Raw genomic sequence first — 26,085 nt, forward strand, 5'->3', positions numbered from 1 at the left:
GAGACGATCTTCCCTAGACACTCACAGCATCTCCTCTCCCAATACCTCGGAGGGATATGGGAGCTCAGCTGAGATATTTCTTGTCTGTGACATATCTGCTTTGATCCTGTATCTGTTTATTTTATTGCTACAGATAGGAAATAGTGGATGATGTAAAGACAGGTTGTTGCTCTCTACTTGTTAGAGCTTGAATTCCCAGCTGAGAAAAGCTTCAGGCTTGCTTGCCACCATGAATCACATCTGCCTTGTCCAGCTGAGACTACAGTACCTCAAGAACAGTGCTAGGTATGGCTGTCATTCGAGTCTGTTTTCTCATCACCTGGCTCCAGCTTGCATTAAATAGATGGCATGTTTAACACCAGGACTCTGTTTTACTGAGGTACAGGATTGTTTGCACAGCTATTAGCAGAAGAAATCTGAATGCAAGGGCAACAAAAAGCAAATCTGATGGAGCTGGGAATTATATGTCCCCGGATGTGCACGAAAGACCCACATGCATTTGTGAGGGCTGGAGGACAGACTGAACACATTTTGAATCACCAAAACTGGTCTTGGGGAGGAGAATAACTCAGTTAACTGCAATAAGCTTTACCTGACAACTGACAACTTCTTTGGAAGTTGCAATTAATGGTTTACTGTTTCATTAATGAGTGCATAAGTGGGGTGCAGGAGTAAATGTGACCCCTAAGGTTTTAGAGTAGTTGCTATATAATCTTCAGAGAATGTAGGCGTAGTCCCGTGAGGTTGGGATGTATGTGATGTATTTGCTCTGCAGAAAGCTTTTGCTTAGAAATAGAAGCCCATTTAAGTAAGAAAACATACAGAAGGTCCATGGAGAAAAGACATTTTAACAGAGAGAGACAGTCTGAGTTTTGAGGCCAGACCATCATGTCCCTGAATTACTTTTTTATTTTTGTGCCACTAAGTCAGGTGCCAGCACAAGTCCCTACCATCTGGGATTGCACTGCACTCCAGGGATCCTTTCTGTGCCACTGCAGCATTCTGATAATTCTCACGTGAAAGGGGATGGGAACCTGTCATTGGTTCCAACTTTCAATGCCAAAGGACACACCCAAAGGTTTAACTTGCTGCTGCATCCTCACACACAGGCAGCGCAGGCCAATGAGCTCAGCCTTGTCTCCCTGTGCAACTGGAACAGATCAGCACCAAGCTGCCATTCTGTGTTCTTGTGAACTGTGAACTTGTAAGGCTATGTCTTGCTCTGAATCCAGGAGTGTCTGCCTGCTGTGTTTAGTAGGTTTGGGATTTTGAGGCTTTTTTTTTTTTTTCCAGAGTGAGAAGAAATCTGGTACCAGGACCTTCCTGTAACCAAGAAGGGAGTGGTTTAAATTGCTCTGCTGACTAGAACTGGATTCAAGTTAATGTGCAGACACACCATCTCTGGAGCTCATCTATGGACAAAGGGCAAGAGGCTGGGTTCACACAGGCTGAAGAGATATTTACTGTAATTTATTGTGATTTGACAAAAGAAACATTGTCAGAAAGAGGTGCAATAGGAAACTTAGGTGAAAGAAACAGATAGACCACAAAGTCCCCAAACAGGTGAGAAAGCTTCAGCTCACCTGTTTCATTGAGCAAAGTTAATTCTTGTCATTAGTTTAAACAAGGAACAGCCACCAATTTCATACAGTTTAGGAACTACTGATAACATAATCCTCGGGCATCAAGTTGGACTACAGTTCAACTATCAGTTCAGCTGGTGGGACAGACTGTGGTAACTGCTGAGCTTCAAAAAGGTGTGTTTACACAGGAGGCTTGGATATTCCACTGCAGCACCTTAAAGAAAGAAATGAGACATCACTTAGTGCCATGGCCTAGTGACTGCAGCGGTAGCGGATCAAGGATTGGACTTGATGATCTCAGAGGTCCCTTCCAACCCAGTTGATTCTATTATTCTATTAGCATCTCTTTTCTGCACCAAAAGTTATGGATTTGGTTTTAGCTGTGATAGAGTTAAATTTCTTAATAGAGTTTGCATGGGGCTGTGTTTTGGATTTGTGATTAAAACAGTGTTGGTGATAGCAGGCATGATTGTATTATTGCTGAACTGTGCTTACACAGTGCCAAGCTTTGCTGCTTCTCACATTGCCCCACCAGTAGATTGGCTGGAGGGGGTACAAGAAGCTGGGAGAGGACACAGCTGGGACAGATAACCCCAGCTGACCAAAGGAGTATTTCATACCATATAATGTATGTAATATAATGTTCAGCAATTAAGTCTGAGGGAAGAAGGTTGGGGGACATTTGGAATTATGGTATTTGTCTTCCCAAGTCACCATTACTTGTGATGGAGCTGCTTTCTTGGAAATACCTAAAACTTCTACCTACCAACAGGAAGTTGTGAATGAATCCAGTCTCTCTAGCAAAGAAGAGACCATGGAGTTACAGACTCACCTCTAACTCCATGCTGCTTTCCACTCTTTATGGGCAGACACATTCTGACCAAAGGAGCAGAGGGCTTGAGGGAAGTGTAGATAGGAAATGGTGGAACATGTAAGGGTAGGTCATTGTCCTCTACTTGTTGGGAGCTTGTAGCCCAGGTAACGTGCTCTAGGTCACGCGCCACTTTGGTAGCGCTTCATTGGACACACTCCAGTTTCTCCACATCCAACTTGAACTGCAGAGCCCAAAATACAGTACTGTATTCCAGGTGTGACTGCAGCAGCCCCAAGTACAGGAGGGTAACTTCTTTCAGTCTCTTAGACACAATGTTCCTAATGCAGCCCACTCTGGGATTTGCTTTCCTCAGGATGAGAAAGCACTGCTGCTTTAGAGTCAAACTGCTTCTCACAAAACCCCCACATCCTCCCTAGCAGGGCTGCTGCTGAGACACTTCCCTGTCCACACAGTGTGATTCTGCCCCAGCTGGAAAACTGCACTACTTAATGAGTTTCAGGAGGTTTCTATTGGTCTCATCCTCAGGTTTATCAAGGTCCCCCTGGATTGAATCTTGGCCATATTCAACCACTCCCATGGATTAGTGTTACCTGCAAATTTGCCAAAGATGCAGTCTGTGACTCACTCACAGGGTATTGATGAAGATTTTGAAAGATAAATGCCTTGTTATGAACCTCAGGGGTACTGAGGTTAACAACTGCCAGCCAGATACTAATTAGCTGATGATTTCTACTCCTGGAACAGCTTAGACGATTTTCAAAGGTCACGACCACCCATTTGTCCACCCCATCCTCAGCTTCCAAATGAGATAAGATATATTATGAAAACACAGTTTTACAAAGCCTGAAGTAATTCAAAATGTGTGTTATTTCCACCACTATCTCTTCATCCACGCACAAAGGGAAGCCTTCCAGTTCATGAGATGAATAGCACCAAGAAAAAACATGGATGGGGGCTGCAGGACGGGGTGTCCTAATGGGATACAGATCAGCAGTCTTGAGATGCCTCCACTTTCCCACTTGACCTGTGCTGCCTTGCTGGCATGTGATTCTTACTCCTGAATTCACAGTCACAGAACATGGGGGAGGGGGAGCCACTGCTAAGGGATGGCAGAGAGTGAGGCAGCTGCCTCTCCGTCTGAAGAAGGATTTATTTTCAGCCCAACAAAATCCTTCCTCTTCCATGGGAATGTCAGCACCGCAGAGCCTTGCCCAATCCTTGTTGCTCTGCCTGTAGCCAGAGTCTACCCTTGTTCTGCCTCTTCTCTTCTGACTCTGCTCTGCTTTGCATTCATCTCTAGTGGAGTCCAGACCTGAAGAGATGGAAACATTGGCAAAAAGTTAACAGAGGCACAATCACTTTTAATTTCCTTCTTCCATCAAGGTATTGTTGCCTCTCCCAGCAGGTCCTTCCTTTCCCAGGGACAGATTTCACTGTTGCTCCTCCAAAGCTTTCCAGAGGAACACTACAGCTACACTAGCAAATTAAACATGTCCAGGAACTTAGGTCAACTGGCACAGGACTGTTTATACTTACAGAAGTAAACTATTTCTGTATCCAGAATGGTGAGGCTGGATGCAGGGTCTATTGGGAATGGTCCCAGAAAATGCCAGCTGTCCAGTTATGCCTTCAAATCTATTTAGAAGAATTGTAGCTGGCACAGGTTAAAAGCTTGACAAGAAATCAGCTAATGGTTTGTCAGAATAAGTGATTGGCCTCCCCTGTGTGCAGCCATCCCCTGGCACAGTGCAGTGCACTGCAAAGACATTACAAACCGGACATTTCTCCAGTGTAATTTACTAATATCTGTTAAATTAGAGGAGACAACCAACAGAACTGAGGACTTTGGATTCTTTGTAAGAAGCTTATAGGCCAATATGCCAGTAAATATAAATTAGTCATCAGTGGGAGAAAGGTCAGCTTTGTGAAAGAAGATAAAGCTGCCACAAAGGATGAATCGCTCAGATTATTCAGGGTATGTTCTTGTGAGTGGACAAGTGACTGAACATGAGTCTGGGCAATTTTTGCTTCTTACAGAAGAACACTCTGGTTACAAATTTTCTTTGATTTCACCATACCAAGTGGCAGGACAAGGGATAAAGGTTTTAAACAGACAGAAGAGATTTAGATTAAATATCAGAAAAAAATTCTCCCCTGTGAGGGTGGTGAGGCCCTGGCACAAGTTACCTAGAGAAGCTGTGGCTGCCCCATACCTGGAAGTGTCCAAGGCCCAGTTGGATGGGCTTGGAGCAACCTAGGATAGTGGAAGGTGTCCCTGTCCAAGGCTCTTTCAGACCCCTCCCAACCCAAACCATTCTATAATTGATTCTTTGATTAAGCTGCAGAAAACTAAAGAAATTCTATCTATACTGATACTTTCAATGGTACAAAAGCCCTGGATATCCAATGATTTTCCATGATGTTCTTCTGATGCTTATTTCCATCTTGGACCTCTATAAATATAATCCACATTACTTTTCCCTGCCCACTTTGCCTCAAAACTTGAATGTATTGTTTAGTTTATTTAGTCTATTTTATTTGATATTGTTCATTGAACTTACTTCTGGAAATCCTCATCCTGTGAACAAAGAGCAGAGATGGAAAAAAAAAGCCTCACTGGTATTTTGTCAAAGATTACCTAAGAATTTTCAGGTTATTTTTTCCATATGCTTTAGTTCGACTTTTTCTGCTAAATTACTCTTCAGTATTTCTTACTTGTATTTCTATTGCCTTTGTGAGTTCTCTCAGTTCAAAGCACTAATGACAGTATATGTCCATGCAAAGCTTTTGCTAATATATAAATCTTCTCCTGGAAGATTTATGCAACCCTGTGCTAATGTCATGGGTTGTATCATCTGCCAAACTTCTGATATGCATCTAAGCCATTCATGAAATCATGCTGGTTTGGAATGATTTAACCAATGCACTTTCAAGCAAGATATGTAAATCACTTACATTTTTCATCTAAATTCTCTTCCTTTATTCTTTATGTTTTGTTTAGTCAAAATGTCAAAAGCTGATAACATTTTCGATGGTCTAAAGCTCTTTCTTTTAATGAACAAGGTGTTTTACAGCTGAGTACTAAAATATCAGCTGAAGAATTATCCCTTTTTGTGTATTCATATTTAGATGAAGATAGGAGACAATTGGCAAATTAAAAAATAAAAATTTTAACATGTTTCTTTTTATTTTTACAGTGTCTCAAATTTAATGTCAGCAAAGGAGTTCCTCTAGAACATGAAATATACTGTGAGATGTCACTAGGAGTAGTCAGCTGGGATTTGTGAGACCAAGAAGACCAGATTTGCAAGGACTGATGATAGTCCACCGAAACAACTAAGACTTTCAAATGTCTTTTCTATTGAAAGTTTTCCTAGTAAAAAACACAGTAATGCCTTTTTCCTTTATCATGCTCACAGTGGAAGGATATTTATGCTGCTGAACATGCCTTTTGTCTTCCTGGTCTGTTGGACCTTATAGATGATGATGAGTTTAACATCTGTCAACCACACAAGGTTGAATAAGATAAATCTGGACCAGTGAATTCAGCTTTGCATTCCAGCTCTTTTATTATGTTGTTTCTTTGTTCTGACATTGAAGCCATCATTATTTAAATGATATCATGTATCATATCATTATTCCATAAAAAAGTACTTGTAGCTATAGGGATTTGGAGTCAGTCCTTGTGTTTATCAGATACATGTCACCCTGCAAGTGGTGGCAAAGAACAGTAGACATTAATATCAGAGAAAACACATAAAAAGGAATTAATTTCTCCAGCCATTGCCTGTTGCGTTTCCACTAAGTCCTGGCAGCAGTGGGAATCTGTGATCTTCTCAGCTGTTGATGTAACCTGAAAAGAGCCTTGAAAGGCTCTCTTGAAGGTCACATTGAGAAGACAGGTCAGTGCTGCACTAGACCATGTGGCTTCTGGAAAAGGCAACAGGCAGGCAACAAACAGTTTGTTTTATGACAAACCTTCATATTTGAGATGAGCTCAGTACATAGGCATTTTCCTCAGCCTCCTTGGCAGAGCACAGATAATTATGTTCTTCTCTCTGTACATTGAAAATTACCTGACTTTGACATTGTGCCTGAGAGCATATACACATCATCAAGTTGAAATTGTCATTACTTCCTCCAAATCCATTTCAGTCAATGTGTAGAAATTGTGTGAGGCTTCATAAGCTAACCAAAACTTCTTCATAACTTTGAATTCTTTTTGCATTGTTTTTGAACAACATAAGACAATCACAGCAGGGAAAGCTGCCTATAGTTTGAATTCGAGAACACAATTCAGTAAAATATAATCAATGTATTCTGAGTATTTGAAAAGACAGAAAACCACTGTAACTTTATTTGTAACAATAGAAGGTGTCACCAGAGTTTAGGACTGTGAAATATATCAGGAAATAGCATGTTGCTCATGTACAGAAAAGTTGTAAAGCAATGTGAGAATTAAGACCTGAATATCCATATATACTTCCATATGGAAATAGTAGGACTGTTGCGTACTGCACTTAAGGATGTAATATTTTCACTATTTTGTCAGAATTTTATGAATATTGTTTCAGTTATCTTCCCTGATTTTCATAATATACTACACAGAAATGTACACAATACTGTAATTTTTCCTTAAGTAAAATTGGGAATTGGACATATCTTTCATGTACCCTTACTGCAATAACTTCACAAACTCCATATGTATGTATTCTGCTATATAGCTGTGGAAAGCACACAGGGTACACAGGCCAAACCCAGGAACACTGGCCAAACCCACTTAACCTTCAACTAAATAAAGCTGGAATGATCTGCAGCTGGAGGAAATGTCATCTGAGTACTGAGAGGGCATTAAGGAGCAAGGAAGAAATTCTTTCCCACAGCCTGGCTCACATGTGAGTAGCTACCTTGGGTTTGTGACCAATTCCATAGAAGGTTCTTGTTTTCTAATCTCTTTTGTGAACAGACATGATTATCATCCTGAAAGCAGTGCTGAGTGACCATCAACCCCTAGAGAACCCTCAACTCACAGAGCACTTGCTGTTCAAACCAGATCTTCCCTCAGCCTGCCCAGAGCTGCCTGGCCATGTGCTGCACTCCTGTGACAAGGATGGGTCCACATCCTGCACAGCACCACAGCAAAAACCCAGAAGTGCTCTCTGAGTACACTGGCTTTGTCATTGGCCACTGGGAAGGCAAAGATTTTCAGTCCCCAAAGTCACACTCAGAGGCTCTCAATATAGTCCCTGGTGATCCAGGCACATCCCGAGGGCTCTTTGTCCCAGCTTGACAGCACTGCACAGGACAGACTTGCTACGTGCCACTGAGAGCAGGACCTAACAGAAAGGCAACAGCAGCTACTCAGAGAAGAACTCAGGGATATTGGTGGATGGAAAATTGGACATGAACAAACAAGGTGTGTTTGCAGCCCAGAAAGCCAACAATATCCATCAAAAGAAGCGCGACCAGCAGGTGATGGGAGGTGATTCTTCCCATCTGTGAGATGCCACCTACAGTGTTGCATTGTTGCATCCAGCTCTGGAGTCCCCAGCACAAGAAGGACCCAGACCAGTTAGCGTGATTACAGAGGAGGGCCAAGAGCAGGAACATCCCTCCTATGAAGAAAGGCTGACATACTTCACAGAATCATACAATCATTAGGGTTGGGAAACGCTTCCAAGATCACAGAGTCCAACCTTTGACCAGACACCACCATGCTCCTAAGCCATAGTTCTAAGTGCCACATTTGGTCATTGGGATTGTTCAGCCTGGCAATGACAGAGGTTCCAAAGATACTTTCTTTGAGGCCTTTCAATACTTAAAGCAGGCTTATAAGAAACCAATGGGTTTAACCTGAAAAACTGTAAATTTCAAATAGATATCATCATCATCATGGCCAGGCTTCACAAACGAAGATTTGGGAAGGGCTCTACCCACATTCGTTACAAGCGCGCTGGTGGCTAAAAAGGCCAATACGAGATAGACAGGTCCGGTTGCAAAAGGCACAGCAGAAGGACTCCTTAGGTGGGGATATAAGGAAGAAATATTTCAGGATGAGTGTGGTGAGACACTGGAATGGGTTTCCCAGAGAAGTTACAGGTGTTCCACCACTGGAAGTGTTCAAGGCTTGGGTTCGATGAGACTTTGAGCAACCTAATTTAGTGAAAGATGTCCTTGCCCAGAGCAGGGGTGTTGGACCAGACAATCTTTGAAGGCCCCTTCCAATGCAAGGCATTCTGTCATTCCACATGATACTCAACCTGTTGCCGACAGAGGATAATGCCTTTCCAGGGCCAGCAAGAGGTACCCAGAGCATGAAGAGGGACTGTAGATCAGCAAGAGAGCATCTGAAGAGCAGCACAAGGGAATTCTAGCCACTCTAGTTGGCTTCATCAGGGGCCCATCTGTGCAAATGCATCCAGCACAGGCAAAAAATAAGAAGAGTTAGAGATGTGCACCTGCAGGGCTCTGATCCTATAGGCATCATGGAAACATGGTGGGATGGCTCCTATTGGAAAGGTACAGACCCTTTAAGAAGGACAGGCAGGGGGGATGAGTAGGGGGGTGCCCTTCATGTCAGTGACTAACCAGATGCATAGAGCTCTGTCTGGGAATTGGATGATGAACTGACTGAGGGCTTAAAGGAAGGGCAGGGATAGGTGACATTATAGTGGGAGTCTGCTACAGACCACCCAGCCACGAAGACTGAGTGTATGAGACACTCTATAGACAGATAGGAATGGCCTAATATTCACACAAGCCTTGGACCTCGTGGGGGACTTCAAACACCCTGATATCTATTAGAGGGACAACACAGTAGGGCATAAGCTATCCAGGATGTTCCCGGAATGCATGGACATTAACTTCCTTCTTCAGGTGATATTGGAGCCAATAAAGAAAGGTGTTGTGCTGGACCTTGTTCTCACCAAGAAGGAGAGGCTGGTGGGGAATGTGAAGCTGCAGGTCAGCTTTGACTGCAGTGACCATGAAACGGTAGAGTTAGAGATCATCGGGGCAGCAAGGAGGGTGCACAGCAAGCTCACTACCCTGGACTTCAGAAGAGCAGACTTTGGACTCTTCAGGGATAACTCAGGAGTGATGCATCCCAACAAAGAGGGAGACAGTCAAAAATGCTGGGAGGTGTGCATGGATGAACAAGGAGCTCCCGGACAAACTAAAACACAAAAGGGAAGCCTACAGAGTGTGAAAGCAGGAACTGGGAGCTTTGGGAGGAATATAGAGAAATTATCCAAGCAGCCATGGATTAGGTGAGGAAAGCTTAAGCCACGATAGGATTAAACTTGTCCAGGGAGAGCAAGGGCACAGAGAAAAGTTGGGAATGTTAGTGATAAAAGGAAGATAGGAAAATGTGGTCCCTCTCTGGAAGGGATCGGGTGACCTCATTACCTGGGATATAGAGAAAGCTGAGGTATGTTTTGCCTCTATGTTAACCAGCAAGTGCTCCAGCCACACCATCTGAGTTGCAGAAGACAAAGTGCGGAACTGGGAGAATGAAGAACCACCTTGTAGGAGAAGATCTGGTTTGAGATCATTTAAGGAACCTCAAGATGCACAAGTCCATAGGACCTGATGAGATCCATCCACAGGTCCCAACGGAACTGGCAGAGAAAACAGCTAAACCACTACCCATTATATCTAAGTCATGGCTGCCCACTGACTATAAAAGGGGAAACATAACCCCCATTTTTAAAAAGGGAATTACGGATGACCTGGGAAACTACAGTCCAGTCAGTCTCACCCCTGTGCCTGGCAGATCATGGAGCAGTTCATCCTGGAAACTAAGCTAAGGAACATGGAAAATACGGAGGTGATTGCTAACAGCCAACATGGCTTTGGTAAGGGCAAATCGTGCCTGCCAAATTTGGTGGCCCTCTGTGATGGTGTTATAGATTTGGTTGATGAGGGAACAGAGACTGATGTCAACTACCTGGACTTGTGCACAGCATTTGACATTTTCCTAAATGACATCTTTGTCTCTAAACTGAAGAAACATGGATTTGAAGGATGGACTGCTTGGTGGATAAGGGATGGTAACACTCAAAGATTTGCTGTCAACAGCTCCGTGTCCAAGTGGAAACCAGAGATGAGTGGCATTCCTCAGGGGTCAGTACTGGGAGCAGAGCTGTTTAATAACTCTGTAGGCAACAGGAATAGTGGGATCAAGGGCACCCTCAGCAAGTGTGCCAATGACACCAAACCACATGGTGTGGTAGCTATGCTGGAAGGAAGGGGTGTCACCCAGAGGGATCTGAACAGACTGAAGAGGTAGGCCCATGTGAACTCTTATGAAGACCAGTATGGTCAAGTCCTGCATGTGGATTGGGGCATTCCCAAGTGCAGGTACAGGCTGGGTGGAGAAGGGATTGAGAACAACCCTGAGGAGAAGGACTTAGAGGTATTACTGGATGAGAAGCTCAAGATGTCCTAGATGTATGTGCTGGCAGGGGAGGGAAGGATTCTGGCCCTGTGTCCCCTCAGGTGAGACCCCACCTAGAACACTGCATTCAGCTTTGAGGCCCCCAACATAAGAACAATGTGGGCGTGCATGAGTGAGTCCAGAGGAGGCCACAAAGATGCTCCAACATCTGGAACCCCTTTGCTATGAAGACATGCTGAGAGAGCTGGGGGCGTCCAGCCCGGAGAAGAGAAGCCTCCAGAGGGAACTTAGAGCCCCTTCCAGTGCCTAAAGGGGCTCCAAGAGAGCTGGAGAGGGACTTTGGACAAGGGTCTGGAGTGACAGGACAAGGGGGCATGGCTTCAAAGTGAGAGAAGGCACGGCCATATGGGGTATTGGGAAGAAATTCCTCCCTGTGAGGGTGGTCAGGCCCTGGCACAGGTTTCCCAGAGAAGCTATGGTGGCCACATCCCTGGAAGTGTCCAAGGCCAGTTTGGACAGGGCTTGGAGCAACACTGTATAGGAGGTGTCCCTGCCAGTCTCGTGGAAGAAAAGCTGGAATTGGGATGATCTTTAAGGTCTCTTCCAATCCAAACCATTCTGTGACTCTTTGATTCTATATTACACCTTTTCTGGGAATGGGAGTCCAGAGCTCCCTCCCCAACCTGATGGGAGAAAACCCTCTGCTCTCACACCCTGGGAGAGGTCGTGGCCATCCATGGTCATCAAGTGGCCTTCTTAAAGCTATGCTCTGTTATGATGAGGTGCTCCTGTCCCCTTCTCAGCCAGGACCAATAACATTCTGCAGTGCTGGACCACATGGAATATGTTCGGAACAGACATGGGTTCTGAGTTGGGGCCCACTACCCAAAATGTGTGTGCTGCAATGTCAGAGCCCTTCTTGGAACAAATTCCTCATGCACAAGGAAGTGCCTGATGCTCTGTATTACCTTGTATGTCATGCATCCTTTTTCTAACTTGGGCCCTGTGTCGCTGGCCTCTTTCAATAAGCAAAATGCCAGCCTGCAAACTATTGTTTTCTGGGAGCTGTGGGTAGGGAAGGGCTGAAGGGGTCTTTGTTTTCTTCCTGGTTAGGTAGTTTGACAGTGGGAGCACACAGATGGAAGACAGGCTTTCAACTGAGACCATGGTTTGTATATGTTAGCAGAATTGGAGTCAAGCACCAAGGATAAACTGAAGACTGCAAATCTCTATCTAAGTTGCTCCCTGAGTGTGTGAGCTGAGCTCTGGGATGGTGGAAAGGCTCTTGAATTCTGCAGCAGCAGAAATTCCTGCAGGAAAAAAAATAAATTTGTTGTTTCTAGATTCTGTAATGTGCTGTAACCATTCCTTGTCAAAAGGAGTATTAACATTCAAATGGCATAGATTTCTACAGGCCCAAATCTTTACCTCAAGGATTTCTTTTACCTATGATGCAGATTAAAGGCATAAGAAACAACTTTCCTGAGCTGCCAATATGGGTACTTTCTGATGAATTAGAACATCATTAAGAAAAGAGGAACATGTATTGTTCAGCTGCACTGATCTACATAGCAGAAATCACATCACATCTGCCACTCCCCTTAGCACAAATTCATGCACAGGCTTGTAACAACCCTTCTTGGAGAATCTCCCACTTCTTTTGCAATTTCAAGTGCACAGATGGGCATATCTGCCTCAGTGTGCACATGAGGTCTTCATCATGTATCACAAGTGACCTTACATCTCTCTCTGAGACCCAGCCCAGTAGCTCAACTACACCCCACCCTCCTATTTCTGTGACCAAATCTTTGTCCCTTGTCCCATCTTGCCATGCATGTGACTCTCAGTCACCAGCACTATCACACTGCAGGACCCAGATTACTCCCTTACTTTCAGGATCTTACCAGCACATCTGTCAAATACTTTTAGTAATACTTCCCTCTTAGTAGCCTGCCTAATGTGTTGCTCTTAGGCATTTCTTACAAGCTTCACACCATCAACAGGGGAAGCTAAAAGCTGACATTCCTATTGTACAGCTGGGATAGCTGAGGCACAGACATACCAAGCAATCCACCCGGGGTCATACAGTGAGTCGGTGGGAAAGCCAGCAATAGAATCCATAAGTCCTGAATCCAAGTTCTCCAAGTGCTTTGACTTGTCCGGATTCCCTCCTTAACACCCTTGTCACATTATTTATAGGAGCTGTATTCATATAGTCAGTAAGACATCAAAATTTTCTAATTATATCTAGTCATGTCAAATGACAATTATGCCCTTAGTTCAGTTTGCCAGACAATGCTTAGCCAAAGAATGTTTGCCAAAAATGTTTTGACCGAAGAAAGAGGAGGCATCTGTAGCATCTGCAGACGAGATCGTATAAAACGTCCCCGCGACACGTCTGCCCTGGCTCCAGGGAAAGCTCCAAGGTAGGTGAGGGGGGTCTGCAGGCTGGCAGGAAGGGATGGTGCCCTTATGTGCCACGACATTCCTGCTGCTTCCAGTGTTCGTCTCCAGGAGGAGACTCCATTATAAACCTGCTCTCAAGGCATCTAGACGTTTTCACTCTGGATTTCTGTGCAGTAGCAATGAGGGAACTGCCATTTCTGTTTTACAGCACTGACCAGCTGCCAGCCTGCAAGCCACCCATCTGGTGTCACAGGAGGTAAGAACCTGATTTACTGATTCTTAGAGGGCAGAGACAGAAGGTGGGGTTTCTGTTTGGCTGAGTGAATGGTCATAGTTTCACCCTATATTTTCAAGTACACTGTAGTCAACAGTAGAGGATGGTGGGTACCTAAGACTGGTAAGGTTTTCAAGGGAATCGTTGAATCATAGAACAGCCCAGGTTGTAAGGGACCTCAGAAGATCATCTGGTCCATTCTTAAGGTGGCTGTGTTTGAAGTCTCTGACTACTCATGGCAGACCAGGAAATCCCCATGGGGACATTCTTTACTTCTGCTTAACTCCCCTAGCAGGCAGTGAGGTGCACTGCCTTCCCATCATTGCTGGTGCAGCAGTAGAATTTGACCAAGAAGAACACCGTAGGAAAAGTGTAAAATTCAATATTTTGTCTCAGAACATGTGAATTAATGTGATGTTTTGTCCAAAATTTGCCATGGAATCACTAAAGCAGTAAGAGTAGAAAGAGCTGTAATGTGAGCAACCAAGATCTGATTGTCACCTGTGTAAAACACAGCACTGCTATTTGTCCCCTGTGCTGCTCTGCCTGGTCTCTGACTCAAAAAATGGAAGCTGCAGCTCTCCTCCTCTGGAAGCCACTACCTGTTCCTCCAGACACAAATAAAGAATTATCCTGTTATTCTCTCATTTTAGTACAAATGTAGCACAATATTATTGTGTAAATATCAGGTACCTAACTCCATATAGAAAGAGATATGCAAATGTTTTCCTAAGCTGCCTACTGTTTTGTTTTTTGTTTTTTTTTTTCTCAGAGTGAGGGGGAAGGACAGGGGGAAGAAAAAAACAGTTCAGAGAAATTAATACTGGTTTTAAAATTCCTTATTTTTAAATTTCTGATTTGAGCTTTGAAACTTTGTGTTGTAAACTTTGTGTTTTAAAAAGCAAAAGGAAGTACTAGAAAAGGAGCTATCTCAGTGTGGTCTGAAAAGGTATTGCTCTTCTTTTTGCATTTGGTATTGTTGCAATTTATGCCTGGATTCAAGAAGTCAATAAAATTAGTAAAAAATTGTATTTTTAATACAATTATAAAAATGTTTTAAATACTGAAACTAAGCCACTGAGAAGCTTGAGTTTTCAGTATGATATTCCAAACAGTGAAGTATAAGCATTCTAAGCTTTGTGAATTAGTATCACTTGGGAGGAAATAGCATTATAATAATTTCAAATTAATTTTAGGAATACCTAAGCAGTTGAAAGGATTTTTGAGGTCCTTTATTACACAGTACATTCCCTGAATACCAAATACTAAGTTATGGGTTATTTTAAATGTGATTTCAGCACAAGCCAAATAATTTCCCAGAATATAATTTTCACATTTTCCATAACTGTTGAAATCCACCAAAGCAAAAATATTCAATTCCTTCCAAAAGGCTATTAAGGGTATCAATATAGTTTCTTTCCCCCCACATCTTTTATTCTACTAAAAAGTGCTTATTTTGGACAAAATTGAGCAATATATCTGCTCTTCCACAGTGTTCTCTGCTGACAAGCCTCTCCACAAAGTGCAGCCATGTCTTCGGATTCCGAGATGGCCATTTTTGGGGAGGCGGCTCCTTACCTCCGGAAGTCAGAGAAGGAGAGAATCGAGGCTCAGAACAAGCCTTTCGATGCCAAGTCATCCGTCTTTGTGGTACATGCAAAGGAATCCTTCGTGAAAGGGACAATCCAGAGCAGGGAATCAGGGAAAGTCACTGTCAAGACTGAAAAGGGAGAGGTGAGTGAAAAACAAGCCTGAAGGACAACATTTTCTTCCCACTCTGGGTTCTTAGCTGACATCCATGCATGTCCTCTGACAGACCCTGACTGTGAAGGATGATCAGATCTACTCCATGAACCCTCCCAAGTACGACAAAATTGAGGACATGGCCATGATGACCCACCTCCACGAACCCGCTGTGCTGTACAACCTCAAAGAGCGTTACGCAGCCTGGATGATCTACGTAAGTGGCAGCAGCAGCTTCCTCTGGGCAGCTGGAGGAACTGCTCTGCCAGGCCCAGGGGAAGCCAACGTGCTGTGTCCCTTCCTCGCAGACCTACTCGGGTCTCTTCTGCGTCACTGTCAACCCCTACAAGTGGCTGCCCGTGTACAACCCGGAGGTGGTGTTGGCCTACCGAGGCAAGAAGCGCCAGGAGGCCCCTCCACACATCTTCTCCATCTCTGACAACGCCTATCAGTTCATGCTGACTGGTGAGTGGCTCTGTCTATCTCAGAGATCTTGGACCATTAAATTCTCAGCAATATGAAGGGACTTTTTAAAAGCTTTCATGGTTCTAAAACACAATTCATATTGTGGGGTTTGCTATCTTCATAACATTGTTTCTACTCTTATAAAGGAAAGACACCTCTGCACACAGTGATGTGTTTTGGGTGTTTGTTTCTTTGTTTAAGTCAATCTGACATAAGGCAAAACATTTAACTTACCTAACCATGTTTCATTCTTTCTCTGTTGTTCATTGAGTTTTAAGTACTGTATTTCTGCCTCTTCCCCAGATCGGGAGAACCAGTCCATCCTGATCACGTACGTACACCCCCTGCTCGGGTCCCTGAGGGGCTGCCCAGGGCCAGGGCCCCTCCTGCCTGACCACACGCTCTCTGCTTCTCTCCTTGCTCTGACAGCGGAGAATCCGGTGCCGGGAAGACTGTGAACACAAAGCGTGTCATCCAGTACTTTGCAACAATTGCAGCCAGCGGGGACAAGAAGAAGGAGGAGCAGACATCAGGCAAAATGCAGGTAAATCAATAGACACATGCTGGCACCAATGCTTTCCTCTGTTCCTGACATGATTTTTGGAAAGGATAACCATCAATAATTTTCCCCCTGCAGGGAACGCTTGAGGATCAAATCATCAGCGCCAACCCACTGCTGGAGGCCTTTGGAAACGCCAAGACCGTGAGGAACGACAACTCCTCGCGCTTTGTGAGTTGCTTAACAAAATGATTCCTCAAACATAGGAAATAGAAGTTTATGTCAGTTATCCTTTTCTGTTGTTCAGGAAGGAAGGAAGGAAGGAATGGGAGAGAGTTTCTAATTTAATATAGTAGCTTTATCTCAAATTTATTTAACCACAAGTGAAATTGTCTATTAGCAATACAGATTTAAGCAGCTGAACTACTTAAATTGCTGTTTTCGTATCATTAGGGCAACTGCTCTCTGTGTGCAGCATATCGTTAGAATAGTTTCTCTAATGAAACCCACACATTCTTTCACATTTGTACATTCAACCTACACAAAATATAGTTTTGCCACTGTTGATTATTTTTTGGTCAAAAATGAAAAAGACAACTTTATGTTAATAGTGGAATGTCTCTAAGTAGAAATCTTGTGCCCCGTGGAATAAATGGAAGAACTCTTCATTTCAGTGATATTTTTTATGTTGTAAATCCTAAGACACTTTAATTCCTTTAAAGGGCAAATTCATCAGAATTCATTTTGGTGCCACAGGAAAACTGGCTTCTGCAGATATTGAAACATGTAAGACACTTTCCTGAACAATCCATCTACTCACCTGTCTATCCATAAAACATCTTTTCATCCAAATATCTATCCTGCCTTACCTGTTTTTCTTCCCGTCTTCTTTTTACTTTCTTTTTTTTTCCTGTTTCTTCTTTTTTCTAACTAAAATTTTTTCTCCAGATCTGCTGGAGAAGTCCAGAGTCACTTTCCAGCTCAAGGCAGAAAGAAGCTACCACATCTTTTATCAGATCATGTCCAACAAGAAGCCAGAGCTAATTGGTAGGAAGAATTAATAACTGGAGGAAGACTGCTGAACACCGTTACTTGCTTGACTAAAATAAGCCTGTATATCCCCTCTTACTTTCAGACATGCTCCTCATCACCACCAACCCATATGACTATCAATTTGTGAGTCAAGGTGAGATCACTGTTCCCAGCATTAACGACCAGGAGGAGCTCATGGCCACAGATGTGAGTACCAATTAAGAACATTGTACCTATTGTCATCTCTCCAAGACAAAGCTTTTATTTTACTGTTCCTGGTGCAGAGTGCCATTGACATCCTGGGCTTCAGTGCTGATGAGAAAACAGCCATCTACAAGCTGACAGGGGCCGTCATGCACTATGGGAACCTGAAGTTCAAGCAGAAGCAGCGTGAGGAGCAGGCAGAACCTGATGGCACTGAAGGTATCAGCAAAATCTTTGGCTGACCTATTAGAATAGAAGTAGCAATAGTAATTCAATAATTGGAAGATGGAGAAAGAAAATGGTACAGATGTGTTTAAGTGAAATAGTATATAGGCATGAAACTGCCATCTAAAATACAGCCTTTTTTTGATTACTGCCTAATCATTATCTGCAATATCAATTGCATATATGCCCATAAATCTCTCCTGAGCTACCACTCTGAATTAGCACAGCCTGCTCAGTGTGTTCAAACCCAGTGAGAAGGGAAAGATTTTTAAAAAACTTGTTTCAGGTTGATCTTTAAAGAAAATGGAGGGATTATATTGAGTATTAGGACTTCTACTTCATAAACCACTTATTATCTAGGGTAAAATTGCTAATGAATACTAGTATGAATTTTAATAAGTACATTGCTTCTAGATGCTTCTTTTAAGACTTTTTAAGTTTCAAAATAAAGATTTTTTTTTTTAATAACTATGTCATGGCTCCTCTGAGATCCAGTAAGCAGAATTTGGTCACAGGGACATTCAATATTGCAGCTGTTTTGCAAAGGGTTCATCACTCAAAGTGCTGCATGTCATATTAATTTTTCTATCTTCTTGTCCTTCTACTTAGTTGCTGACAAGGCTGCCTACCTGATGGGTCTGAACTCAGCAGACCTGCTCAAGGCCCTCTGCTACCCCCGAGTCAAGGTGGGGAATGAATACGTGACCAAGGGCCAAACAGTGCAGCAGGTAGGAAAAACAGAATAATCTGGAACATGCTTTGATGGTTGGTGTTGATTCTCCTCTGCTGTGTGTAGTAACCTCCAAACCTTTCTCTGTGCTTTAGGTGAACAATTCAGTGGGTGCCCTGGCAAAGGCTGTCTATGAGAAGATGTTCCTGTGGATGGTTGTTCGCATCAACCAACAGCTGGACACGAAGCAGCCCAGGCAGTACTTCATTGGTGTGCTGGACATTGCTGGCTTTGAGATCTTTGATGTAAGGATTCCAGTTTTGAGGACTACTCTTGCAGGGAGAGATTGTTATATCCGAGGACTTGCAAGCGATGTTCCTCTGAAGGCTTAACATGCTAGTCATTTGCAACTTTATGGGGAAAAAAATCCCATCATTTTCCTTTATAGCAGAGAGCAAAATCCTCAAAAGAATTTTATGCATTATGATATAACAGTTTGAGCTTAACTTTAGAGATTAAATAAACCAACATAATTACGATAATTTTATAGAAGAGCTTCTAGAGCAGAACTAGGAGACCCATTGACAAATATAGCACAGAATCACAGAGTATTCTGAGTTGGAAGGCACCCACAAAGATCATTGAGTCCAGCACTGAAGCTAATGGCCCATATGGGGATCAAACCCATGACCTGGGTATTATTAGCACCATGCTCTAACCAACTGAGCTAATAACAGGTTAAAGATGTGTAAATTGTTTTAAGAACCAAGGAATGTGAACCAGAGAGATCAAGTTTTTAAATTTGGAGACAAGAGCACACCTTGTCTGAAGAGCACACCTTTTTGGCTGAATAAAAAATTGCCAAAGTATTTTATGATTTTTAGTAGATTCACTAGGAATATCTGCTCTGAAATAAACCCCCATTTTCATTATGTAGGTATTTCTTTGTGAAGCTGCATATAGATCCAGTTATGGTATGGTTGTGATAATACAGTTGTGTTTTAACTGAGAAGATTGATAAAGGCATGATCAAGAACTGTGCATGTTGACGAGGGTTGGTTGTTGTGGGGTTTTTCCACCGCGCAGTTCAACAGCCTGGAGCAGCTGTGCATCAACTTCACCAATGAGAAACTGCAACAGTTCTTCAACCACCACATGTTCGTGCTGGAGCAGGAGGAGTACAAGAAGGAGGGAATTGAATGGACATTCATTGACTTTGGGATGGACCTGGCTGCCTGCATTGAGCTCATTGAGAAGGTACATTTTGACTTGTAAATGTCTTGCATTTTCAGGAACACATTATTTTAAGTTTCCCCTTTTAGTTTCTTAGTTTTAGTTGTTGAAATATGTCTTTATCTGTTGCTAATTATGCATAATAGATATTACAAAGTCCAGAGAAAACTGTAGAAGTAATTCTTTCACATTCTCTACATGGAAGGTATCTCCATTTGCTTGATTAAAGTATATTATCTCCAAAAACACAGAGCAGCTCCTACAGTAACATGAAAATATTTTCTTAAGATTCTGGAATAAAGTTATCTGAACAATACATTTTTTTCCTGTATGGTTCATAGCAAGGTAAGGACCATTAAGGTCCTTAGCAAGTCCATAGCAAGTCCTTAGCCTGTCCATAGCAAGTAAGGACAGGCCAACACAGTCAATGCCTGATGTCTGAGAGCAAGAAACTGAGATTTTTTGTAGTACCATATAATTTAGGGAATTGATTGAAAGTTCAAAAGCAGAAGTAAATATGCAATGCATAATAAATATGCAAAATAGTTCACATTTGTGAAAACTATTTTTCAATATATTTTTTCTCCTCCTGATCTTTAACATGGTTTCTGGAATAAAAACCATTCCTAAATCACTGTGACAAAGTATGAGTCAAGCAGGTGAATCTTTTAAACTCACTTTTCAGAAAGAAATGTTCTTAATAGCAAAGTTTGTTTCTCAGCTTACTGTCTTTTACTATCTTCCTTTTGAAACCAAGTCATAGTCATGTTATTCTACAGGCAGTCTCTCTTTTTTATTGAACTATCTTCCAGCCCATGGGCATCTTCTCCATCCTGGAAGAGGAGTGCATGTTCCCCAAGGCAACTGACACCTCTTTCAAGAACAAGCTCTATGACCAGCACCTGGGCAAGTCCAGCAACTTCCAGAAGCCCAAACCTGCCAAAGGCAAGGCTGAGGCCCACTTCTCCCTGGTGCACTACGCTGGCACAGTGGACTACAACATCACTGGGTGGCTGGAGAAGAACAAGGACCCCCTGAATGAAACTGTCATTGGGCTGTACCAGAAATCATCTGTCAAGACCCTGGCTTTACTTTTTGCTTCCTATGGTGGAGCAGAAACAGGTTATTTTTTCGTTTTCTTTTTCAAGCTCTGTGATACTTAAAGATGCAATAAAAAAAAATATATCTAAAAATTCTTTTTTTTTTCTTTTTTTTTTTTTTTAAGAGGCTAGTGGTGGTGGTGCTGGTGGTGGAAAGAAGGGTGGCAAGAAGAAGGGTTCTTCTTTCCAGACTGTCTCAGCTCTTTTCCGGGTAAAGGATGGATTCATTGTCTATAAAGTGAAATGAACACAGCGTCAAATCTGAGCTATATACACTTGGGTTCTCCTTCTGACATTTCTTGAATGAAGAACAATAATAAGTATGAAGTGCTTTTTTCTAGTAGTTTTCTGTTCAAATTTAGGATCCAGTCTTCATTTGATCCTCTGACTTTCTAATAGGAGTTCACTCACATTCTTTTTGAAAAACATTTTTCAGAATCTGGCATGTAATGGAAGTATTAATCTCCAAAAGGCTTGTCATAAAATATTTGCAGAGTATTATTTTACTTACTCCAAAATAAGGTGAAAAATTTTAAACTCCTTTATGAGAATATTTTTTAATGAAAAGTACATAGAAGATTTATTTAAATCTAAATTTTGAATTTGAAAGCTTCTTTTTCCTAAGATCCATTATATTAGTTCCTTGGCATCTAGGTACAAAGCATGCAGAAGCAAATTTCTTTAATCTAAGCTGCAGCATGTGATCATGTGTTCCCACAGGAGAACTTAAACAAGCTGATGACCAATCTGCGGAGCACTCACCCCCATTTTGTGCGCTGTATCATCCCCAATGAGACCAAAACACCTGGTAAGATGCTCAAGTAGGAAGAGGGTTTGCTCTGACATCCATTCCCCTCCACACTGGAATCCGTGCCACTCCTTTGTGCTCTGCTCTGCCTTGCTCAGGTGCCATGGAGCACGAGCTGGTGCTGCACCAGCTGCGCTGTAACGGCGTGTTGGAAGGGATCAGGATTTGCAGGAAAGGGTTCCCCAGCAGAGTCCTCTATGCTGACTTCAAACAGAGGTAAGAGCACTGCACTTCTCAGCATCATTAAAAGTGTTGTTGGTCCATTCATAGGTCCATTCAGTCTGTTGTCAAAAATAGCTATATATGAGCTGGCGGGGTTTAGTGGCTCCTGTGCGTTGGTTGGGAAAAAGTAGCCTTCTCTTCCTCTTTTCACAGATACAAGGTGCTTAATGCCAGTGCCATCCCAGAGGGACAATTCATTGACAGCAAGAAGGCTTCCGAGAAGCTCCTTGGCTCAATCGATGTGGACCACACCCAGTACAAATTTGGACACACTAAGGTACAAACCCCCCATTCCCTCACTCACTCTGTGCCTGTGCTTTGCCCGGCCTGACAGTGATGTGCTGCAACATTCCCTCTCTAAGGTGTTCTTCAAAGCTGGGCTGCTGGGGCTCCTGGAGGAGATGAGGGATGAGAAGCTGGCACAGCTCATCACCCGCACACAGGCCAGGTGCAGAGGCTTCCTGATGAGGGTGGAGTACCAGAGAATGGTGGAGAGAAGGTACACATTCCTTGTCTTCAGTTAAACTCACTGTGCTTGAGGGAAAGTGTTGACACTTTTCAGACTGAAAATACTCATTGCACATCTGAATTATGCTTCAGAGAGTCCATCTTCTGCATCCAGTACAACATTCGTGCATTCATGAATGTCAAACACTGGCCCTGGATGAAGCTGTTCTTCAAGATCAAGCCCTTGCTGAAGAGTGCAGAGTCTGAGAAGGAGATGGCCAACATGAAGGAGGAGTTTGAGAAAACCAAGGAAGAGCTTGCAAAGTCTGAGGCAAAGCGGAAGGAGTTGGAGGAGAAAATGGTGAAACTGGTGCAGGAGAAAAATGATCTGCAGCTCCAAGTGCAGGCTGTGAGTAACATTTTTCTATACCTTTCTTTATAGCGGAAATAGATAAATAAGATCTAACTCTTTCCTACTATAGGACTCTCAAACTGCATACTAAGCTTTCTTATAAAATATTTTAAGCCTAATACCAGGTAACTAAATTCAGACTACATTCTTTCCCCATTCAGTCTCACTACTGCGAAGTGGAGTTTAATCTAAAGAATGAGTTTGGCCTCTCAGAATGATGGACAACATTTTGGCAACACCCATGAGTTGAAATGTCTATTTTGAGGAAAGATGAATTTTATTCTACTGTCAACTAACTGCAATAGCTGGGTATAAAGTTACTAATTCAAGTTTCAAGTATTTCCTCAACGGTAGAGTTATTTACATTTCTCAGTACTTCCACATAAATTTGAATATAGTACATCATAATAAACAATCACTTTCTAAAGAGAAAGGAAAACTGAACCTAAGTGACTTTATAATACACACGAAATAAATAAGGTGAAATGCAAGGTACCTACACAGGGTTGCACTGATGAATCTAAAAATCTGAAAAAAAATAAAATTTATGAAAATCTTATTCTAGATTTGTAATTTGTAATATAACTGCACAGTAACTTTTTCCAAAAAATAATCCCAAAGGTCTTAGAAATGCACATCTGTTCCTTCAGCATTAAATAATCCTTCCTGTATTTTTTCACAAGGAAGCTGATGCTTTGGCTGATGCTGAGGAAAGGTGTGACCAACTCATCAAAACCAAAATCCAACTGGAAGCCAAAGTTAAGGAAGTGACTGAAAGGGCTGAGGATGAGGAGGAAATCAATGCTGAGCTGACAGCCAAGAAGAGAAAACTGGAGGATGAATGTTCAGAGCTGAAGAAAGATATCGATGACCTTGAGCTAACACTGGCCAAGGTGGAGAAGGAAAAGCACGCCACTGAAAACAAGGTACGAGGCAGAAAATCTCACCCACACTCCAGAAAAGAGCCCCACTCTATATCTACTTCCTTGATTTACACTTGCTCCCTTCTTCCTAAAGGTGAAAAACCTCACAGAGGAGATGGCAGCCCTGGACGAGACCATCGCCAAGCTGACAAAAGAGAAGAAAGCCCTCCAAGAGGCCCATCAGCAGACCCTGGATGACCTGCAGGCAGAGGAGGACAAAGTCAATACACTGACCAAAGCCAAGACCAAGCTGGAGCAGCAAGTGGACGATGTAAGCCCACGGACACACAGCAGGAACAGACAGGTATGGAGTTTGAACTGGCTGATGGAACACTGATGGCCTTGTTCTGTGTAGCTGGAAGGGTCCCTGGAGCAAGAGAAGAAACTGCGCATGGACCTGGAGAGAGCCAAGAGGAAACTGGAAGGAGACCTGAAGCTGGCCCAGGACAGCATCATGGATCTGGAGAATGATAAGCAGCAGCTGGATGAGAAACTGAAGAAGTGAGTGTGGCCCTGGGACACCTCAGTGCTGGGCTGCAGCTCTTGTCTTTTTCCTTTGAGCTGTAACCCACTTTGCTTTGCCCAAAGGAAAGACTTTGAAATCAGCCAGATCCAGAGCAAAATCGAGGATGAACAAGCCCTGGGCATGCAACTACAGAAGAAGATCAAGGAGCTGCAGGCAAGTGTCTGCCCTTCCCCTGCCTGCCCCAGGCTCGGCTCAGGGAGGAGGAGGGCACGGGCGTGAAGGGTCCCTCGTGTTCTCCAGGCCCGTATTGAGGAACTGGAGGAGGAAATCGAGGCCGAGCGAACCTCTCGCGCTAAAGCAGAGAAGCATCGGGCTGACCTGTCCAGGGAGCTGGAGGAGATCAGCGAGCGCCTGGAAGAAGCAGGAGGGGCGACGGCAGCTCAGGTGGAGATGAACAAGAAGCGGGAGGCAGAATTCCAGAAGATGCGCCGGGACCTCGAAGAGGCCACGCTGCAGCACGAAGCCACGGCTGCCGCCCTGCGCAAGAAGCACGCGGACAGCACAGCTGAGCTGGGGGAGCAGATCGACAACCTGCAGCGCGTCAAGCAGAAGCTGGAGAAGGAGAAGAGCGAGCTCAAGATGGAGATTGATGACTTGGCCAGTAACATGGAGTCTGTCTCCAAAGCCAAGGTATGGAAAAATAGACTGAAAACCACTTGGAAATTAATTCCATTGAAATACGTCTTTTCAAATTATGGCCTGGTTACCATCTAACTCCCTGTCTCTCTATGGAGCTGTGTTTCTTACTTTCTAACACCAAGGAACAGTCCAGACCTGGCAAGTCTGTTCATGTTTTTCTGCTCAGAGTCCTGCTTTTCCGAATAAGAAGGTGTCTAGATCCTAATCTTCTTTCATTCTCTGTGACCTCCACAGGCAAATCTGGAGAAGATGTGCCGCACCCTGGAAGACCAGCTGAGTGAGATTAAGACAAAGGAAGAAGAGCATCAGCGCATGATCAATGACCTCAATGCTCAAAGAGCTCGTCTGCAGACGGAGTCAGGTGAGAGAGAGACTCCCCTGTGTGTGATGGGACTCCTAAAACAGCTTGTTTGAGTCACAAATAACGATCAGAGTGCCTCCTTTTCATGTGCTTTCCCAGGTGAATATTCACGCCAGGTGGAGGAGAAAGATGCTCTGATTTCTCAGCTGTCAAGAGGCAAACAGGCTTTCACCCAACAGATTGAGGAACTCAAGAGACACTTAGAGGAAGAAATTAAGGTAATTTCTGATTTCCTACAGCTGGCCACTGAAAACACTCATAACGTCACACTACCTAGTGGGGGCAGGATATGCTTAGCACAAGCCATACTGGGGGAATGTTTTCATTTCTGCAGCGAGTGTGATTAGTGGATTTAGTCCTCCAGGCTTCCAACTGCCCTTCATTGCAAACAGTCTTTGAGCATTCTTGTTTGAAGTGTGAAATTAATTCATCGGAAGAGATTTCCCAGGATATTGTCATTAGATCCCTCCTCTCTAAAAGGCAGTTCAGATACTTAAATGACTACTGAGCTATCATGATGAGAGAGGGGAAAAAAATATTTGGGTAATTTAGTGCTTCTCTTCTCATGTTAGCTTCTCCCTAGAATTTATCCATTATTCTCTTTGTCAGTCCCAGCTTCTTTCCCCATTGTCATTTTGCACAGAAGAATAATACAGTGTCCAATTAATACTCAGTCCGATTTCCCAGGATATTTCTGGTCTGTGACTCAATACTCTTGTTGCTGCAGGCCAAGAACGCCCTGGCCCACGCCCTGCAGTCCGCTCGCCACGACTGTGACTTGCTCCGGGAACAATATGAGGAGGAGCAGGAAGCCAAGGGGGAGCTGCAGCGCGCCCTGTCCAAGGCCAACAGCGAAGTGGCCCAGTGGAGAACCAAATACGAGACGGACGCGATTCAGCGCACGGAGGAGCTCGAGGAGGCCAAGTACGTGGGAAGTGGGATGAGAAATGACTGCAGAAGACTGAGAGCGGTCAAGGGAAATGGGAGTCTCTGAGTGGGCTGAGACAGGGTTAGGATGAAGGCAGGGGTATACTGTCTTTGTGGTGAAGGGGAGAGAAGGGAGGAGAAAAAAAGTGTATA

At 43.4% G+C, this 26,085-nt stretch overlaps 1 protein-coding gene and 2 long non-coding RNA genes across 5 annotated transcripts in view; 1 reads left to right on the forward strand and 2 right to left on the reverse strand.

Annotated features, from left to right (window-relative positions):
* The window catches only part of LOC127475866 (uncharacterized), a 135,393-nt gene that overhangs the window by 63,162 nt on the left and 46,146 nt on the right, over positions 1–26,085 (reverse strand). The window contains exon 1 of one of the 2 annotated variants that reach the window (XR_007906362.1): positions 24,969–25,112. The exons of the other annotated variant lie outside the window; for it this stretch is intronic. This is a non-coding gene — a long non-coding RNA (uncharacterized LOC127475866). Of the gene's footprint in view, positions 1–24,968; positions 25,113–26,085 lie in introns of those variants that run through there. 2 annotated transcript variants of the gene reach the window in all.
* On the reverse strand, positions 1,450–16,135 carry LOC127475863 (uncharacterized). Its single transcript, XR_007906359.1, has 4 exons — positions 15,939–16,135; positions 15,075–15,216; positions 2,416–3,730; positions 1,450–1,797 (listed from the first exon to the last, which is right to left on the reverse strand). It is a non-coding gene; the product is annotated as an uncharacterized LOC127475863 (long non-coding RNA).
* The window catches only part of LOC127475842 (myosin heavy chain, skeletal muscle, adult-like), a 62,543-nt gene continuing 51,469 nt past the window's right edge, over positions 15,012–26,085 (forward strand). Inside the window, exons 1-28 of one of the 2 annotated variants that reach the window (XM_051798043.1) lie at positions 15,012–15,230; positions 15,313–15,456; positions 15,548–15,704; positions 16,008–16,035; positions 16,134–16,248; positions 16,342–16,434; positions 16,926–16,989; positions 17,152–17,250; positions 17,339–17,442; positions 17,520–17,658; positions 18,274–18,392; positions 18,490–18,639; positions 19,421–19,591; positions 20,380–20,689; positions 20,793–20,878; positions 21,388–21,475; positions 21,574–21,691; positions 21,851–21,974; positions 22,060–22,196; positions 22,298–22,553; positions 23,240–23,482; positions 23,574–23,750; positions 23,835–23,980; positions 24,068–24,158; positions 24,246–24,635; positions 24,879–25,005; positions 25,105–25,223; positions 25,733–25,929. In XM_051798043.1, the coding sequence (XP_051654003.1) occupies positions 15,027–15,230; positions 15,313–15,456; positions 15,548–15,704; positions 16,008–16,035; positions 16,134–16,248; positions 16,342–16,434; positions 16,926–16,989; positions 17,152–17,250; positions 17,339–17,442; positions 17,520–17,658; positions 18,274–18,392; positions 18,490–18,639; positions 19,421–19,591; positions 20,380–20,689; positions 20,793–20,878; positions 21,388–21,475; positions 21,574–21,691; positions 21,851–21,974; positions 22,060–22,196; positions 22,298–22,553; positions 23,240–23,482; positions 23,574–23,750; positions 23,835–23,980; positions 24,068–24,158; positions 24,246–24,635; positions 24,879–25,005; positions 25,105–25,223; positions 25,733–25,929 (4,196 nt within the window). In that variant the 5' untranslated portion in view covers positions 15,012–15,026. The remainder of the gene's footprint in view (positions 15,231–15,312; positions 15,457–15,547; positions 15,705–16,007; positions 16,036–16,133; positions 16,249–16,341; positions 16,435–16,925; positions 16,990–17,151; positions 17,251–17,338; positions 17,443–17,519; positions 17,659–18,273; positions 18,393–18,489; positions 18,640–19,420; positions 19,592–20,379; positions 20,690–20,792; positions 20,879–21,387; positions 21,476–21,573; positions 21,692–21,850; positions 21,975–22,059; positions 22,197–22,297; positions 22,554–23,239; positions 23,483–23,573; positions 23,751–23,834; positions 23,981–24,067; positions 24,159–24,245; positions 24,636–24,878; positions 25,006–25,104; positions 25,224–25,732; positions 25,930–26,085) is intronic. The other variant, XM_051798042.1, reaches the window with a different exon arrangement.

The sequence above is a fragment of the Manacus candei genome, unplaced genomic scaffold, assembly GCF_025592945.1.
Source record: "Manacus candei isolate 608988 ecotype Guabito, Panama unplaced genomic scaffold, ASM2559294v1 h1tg000047l, whole genome shotgun sequence".
Taxonomy (NCBI): domain Eukaryota; kingdom Metazoa; phylum Chordata; class Aves; order Passeriformes; family Pipridae; genus Manacus; species Manacus candei.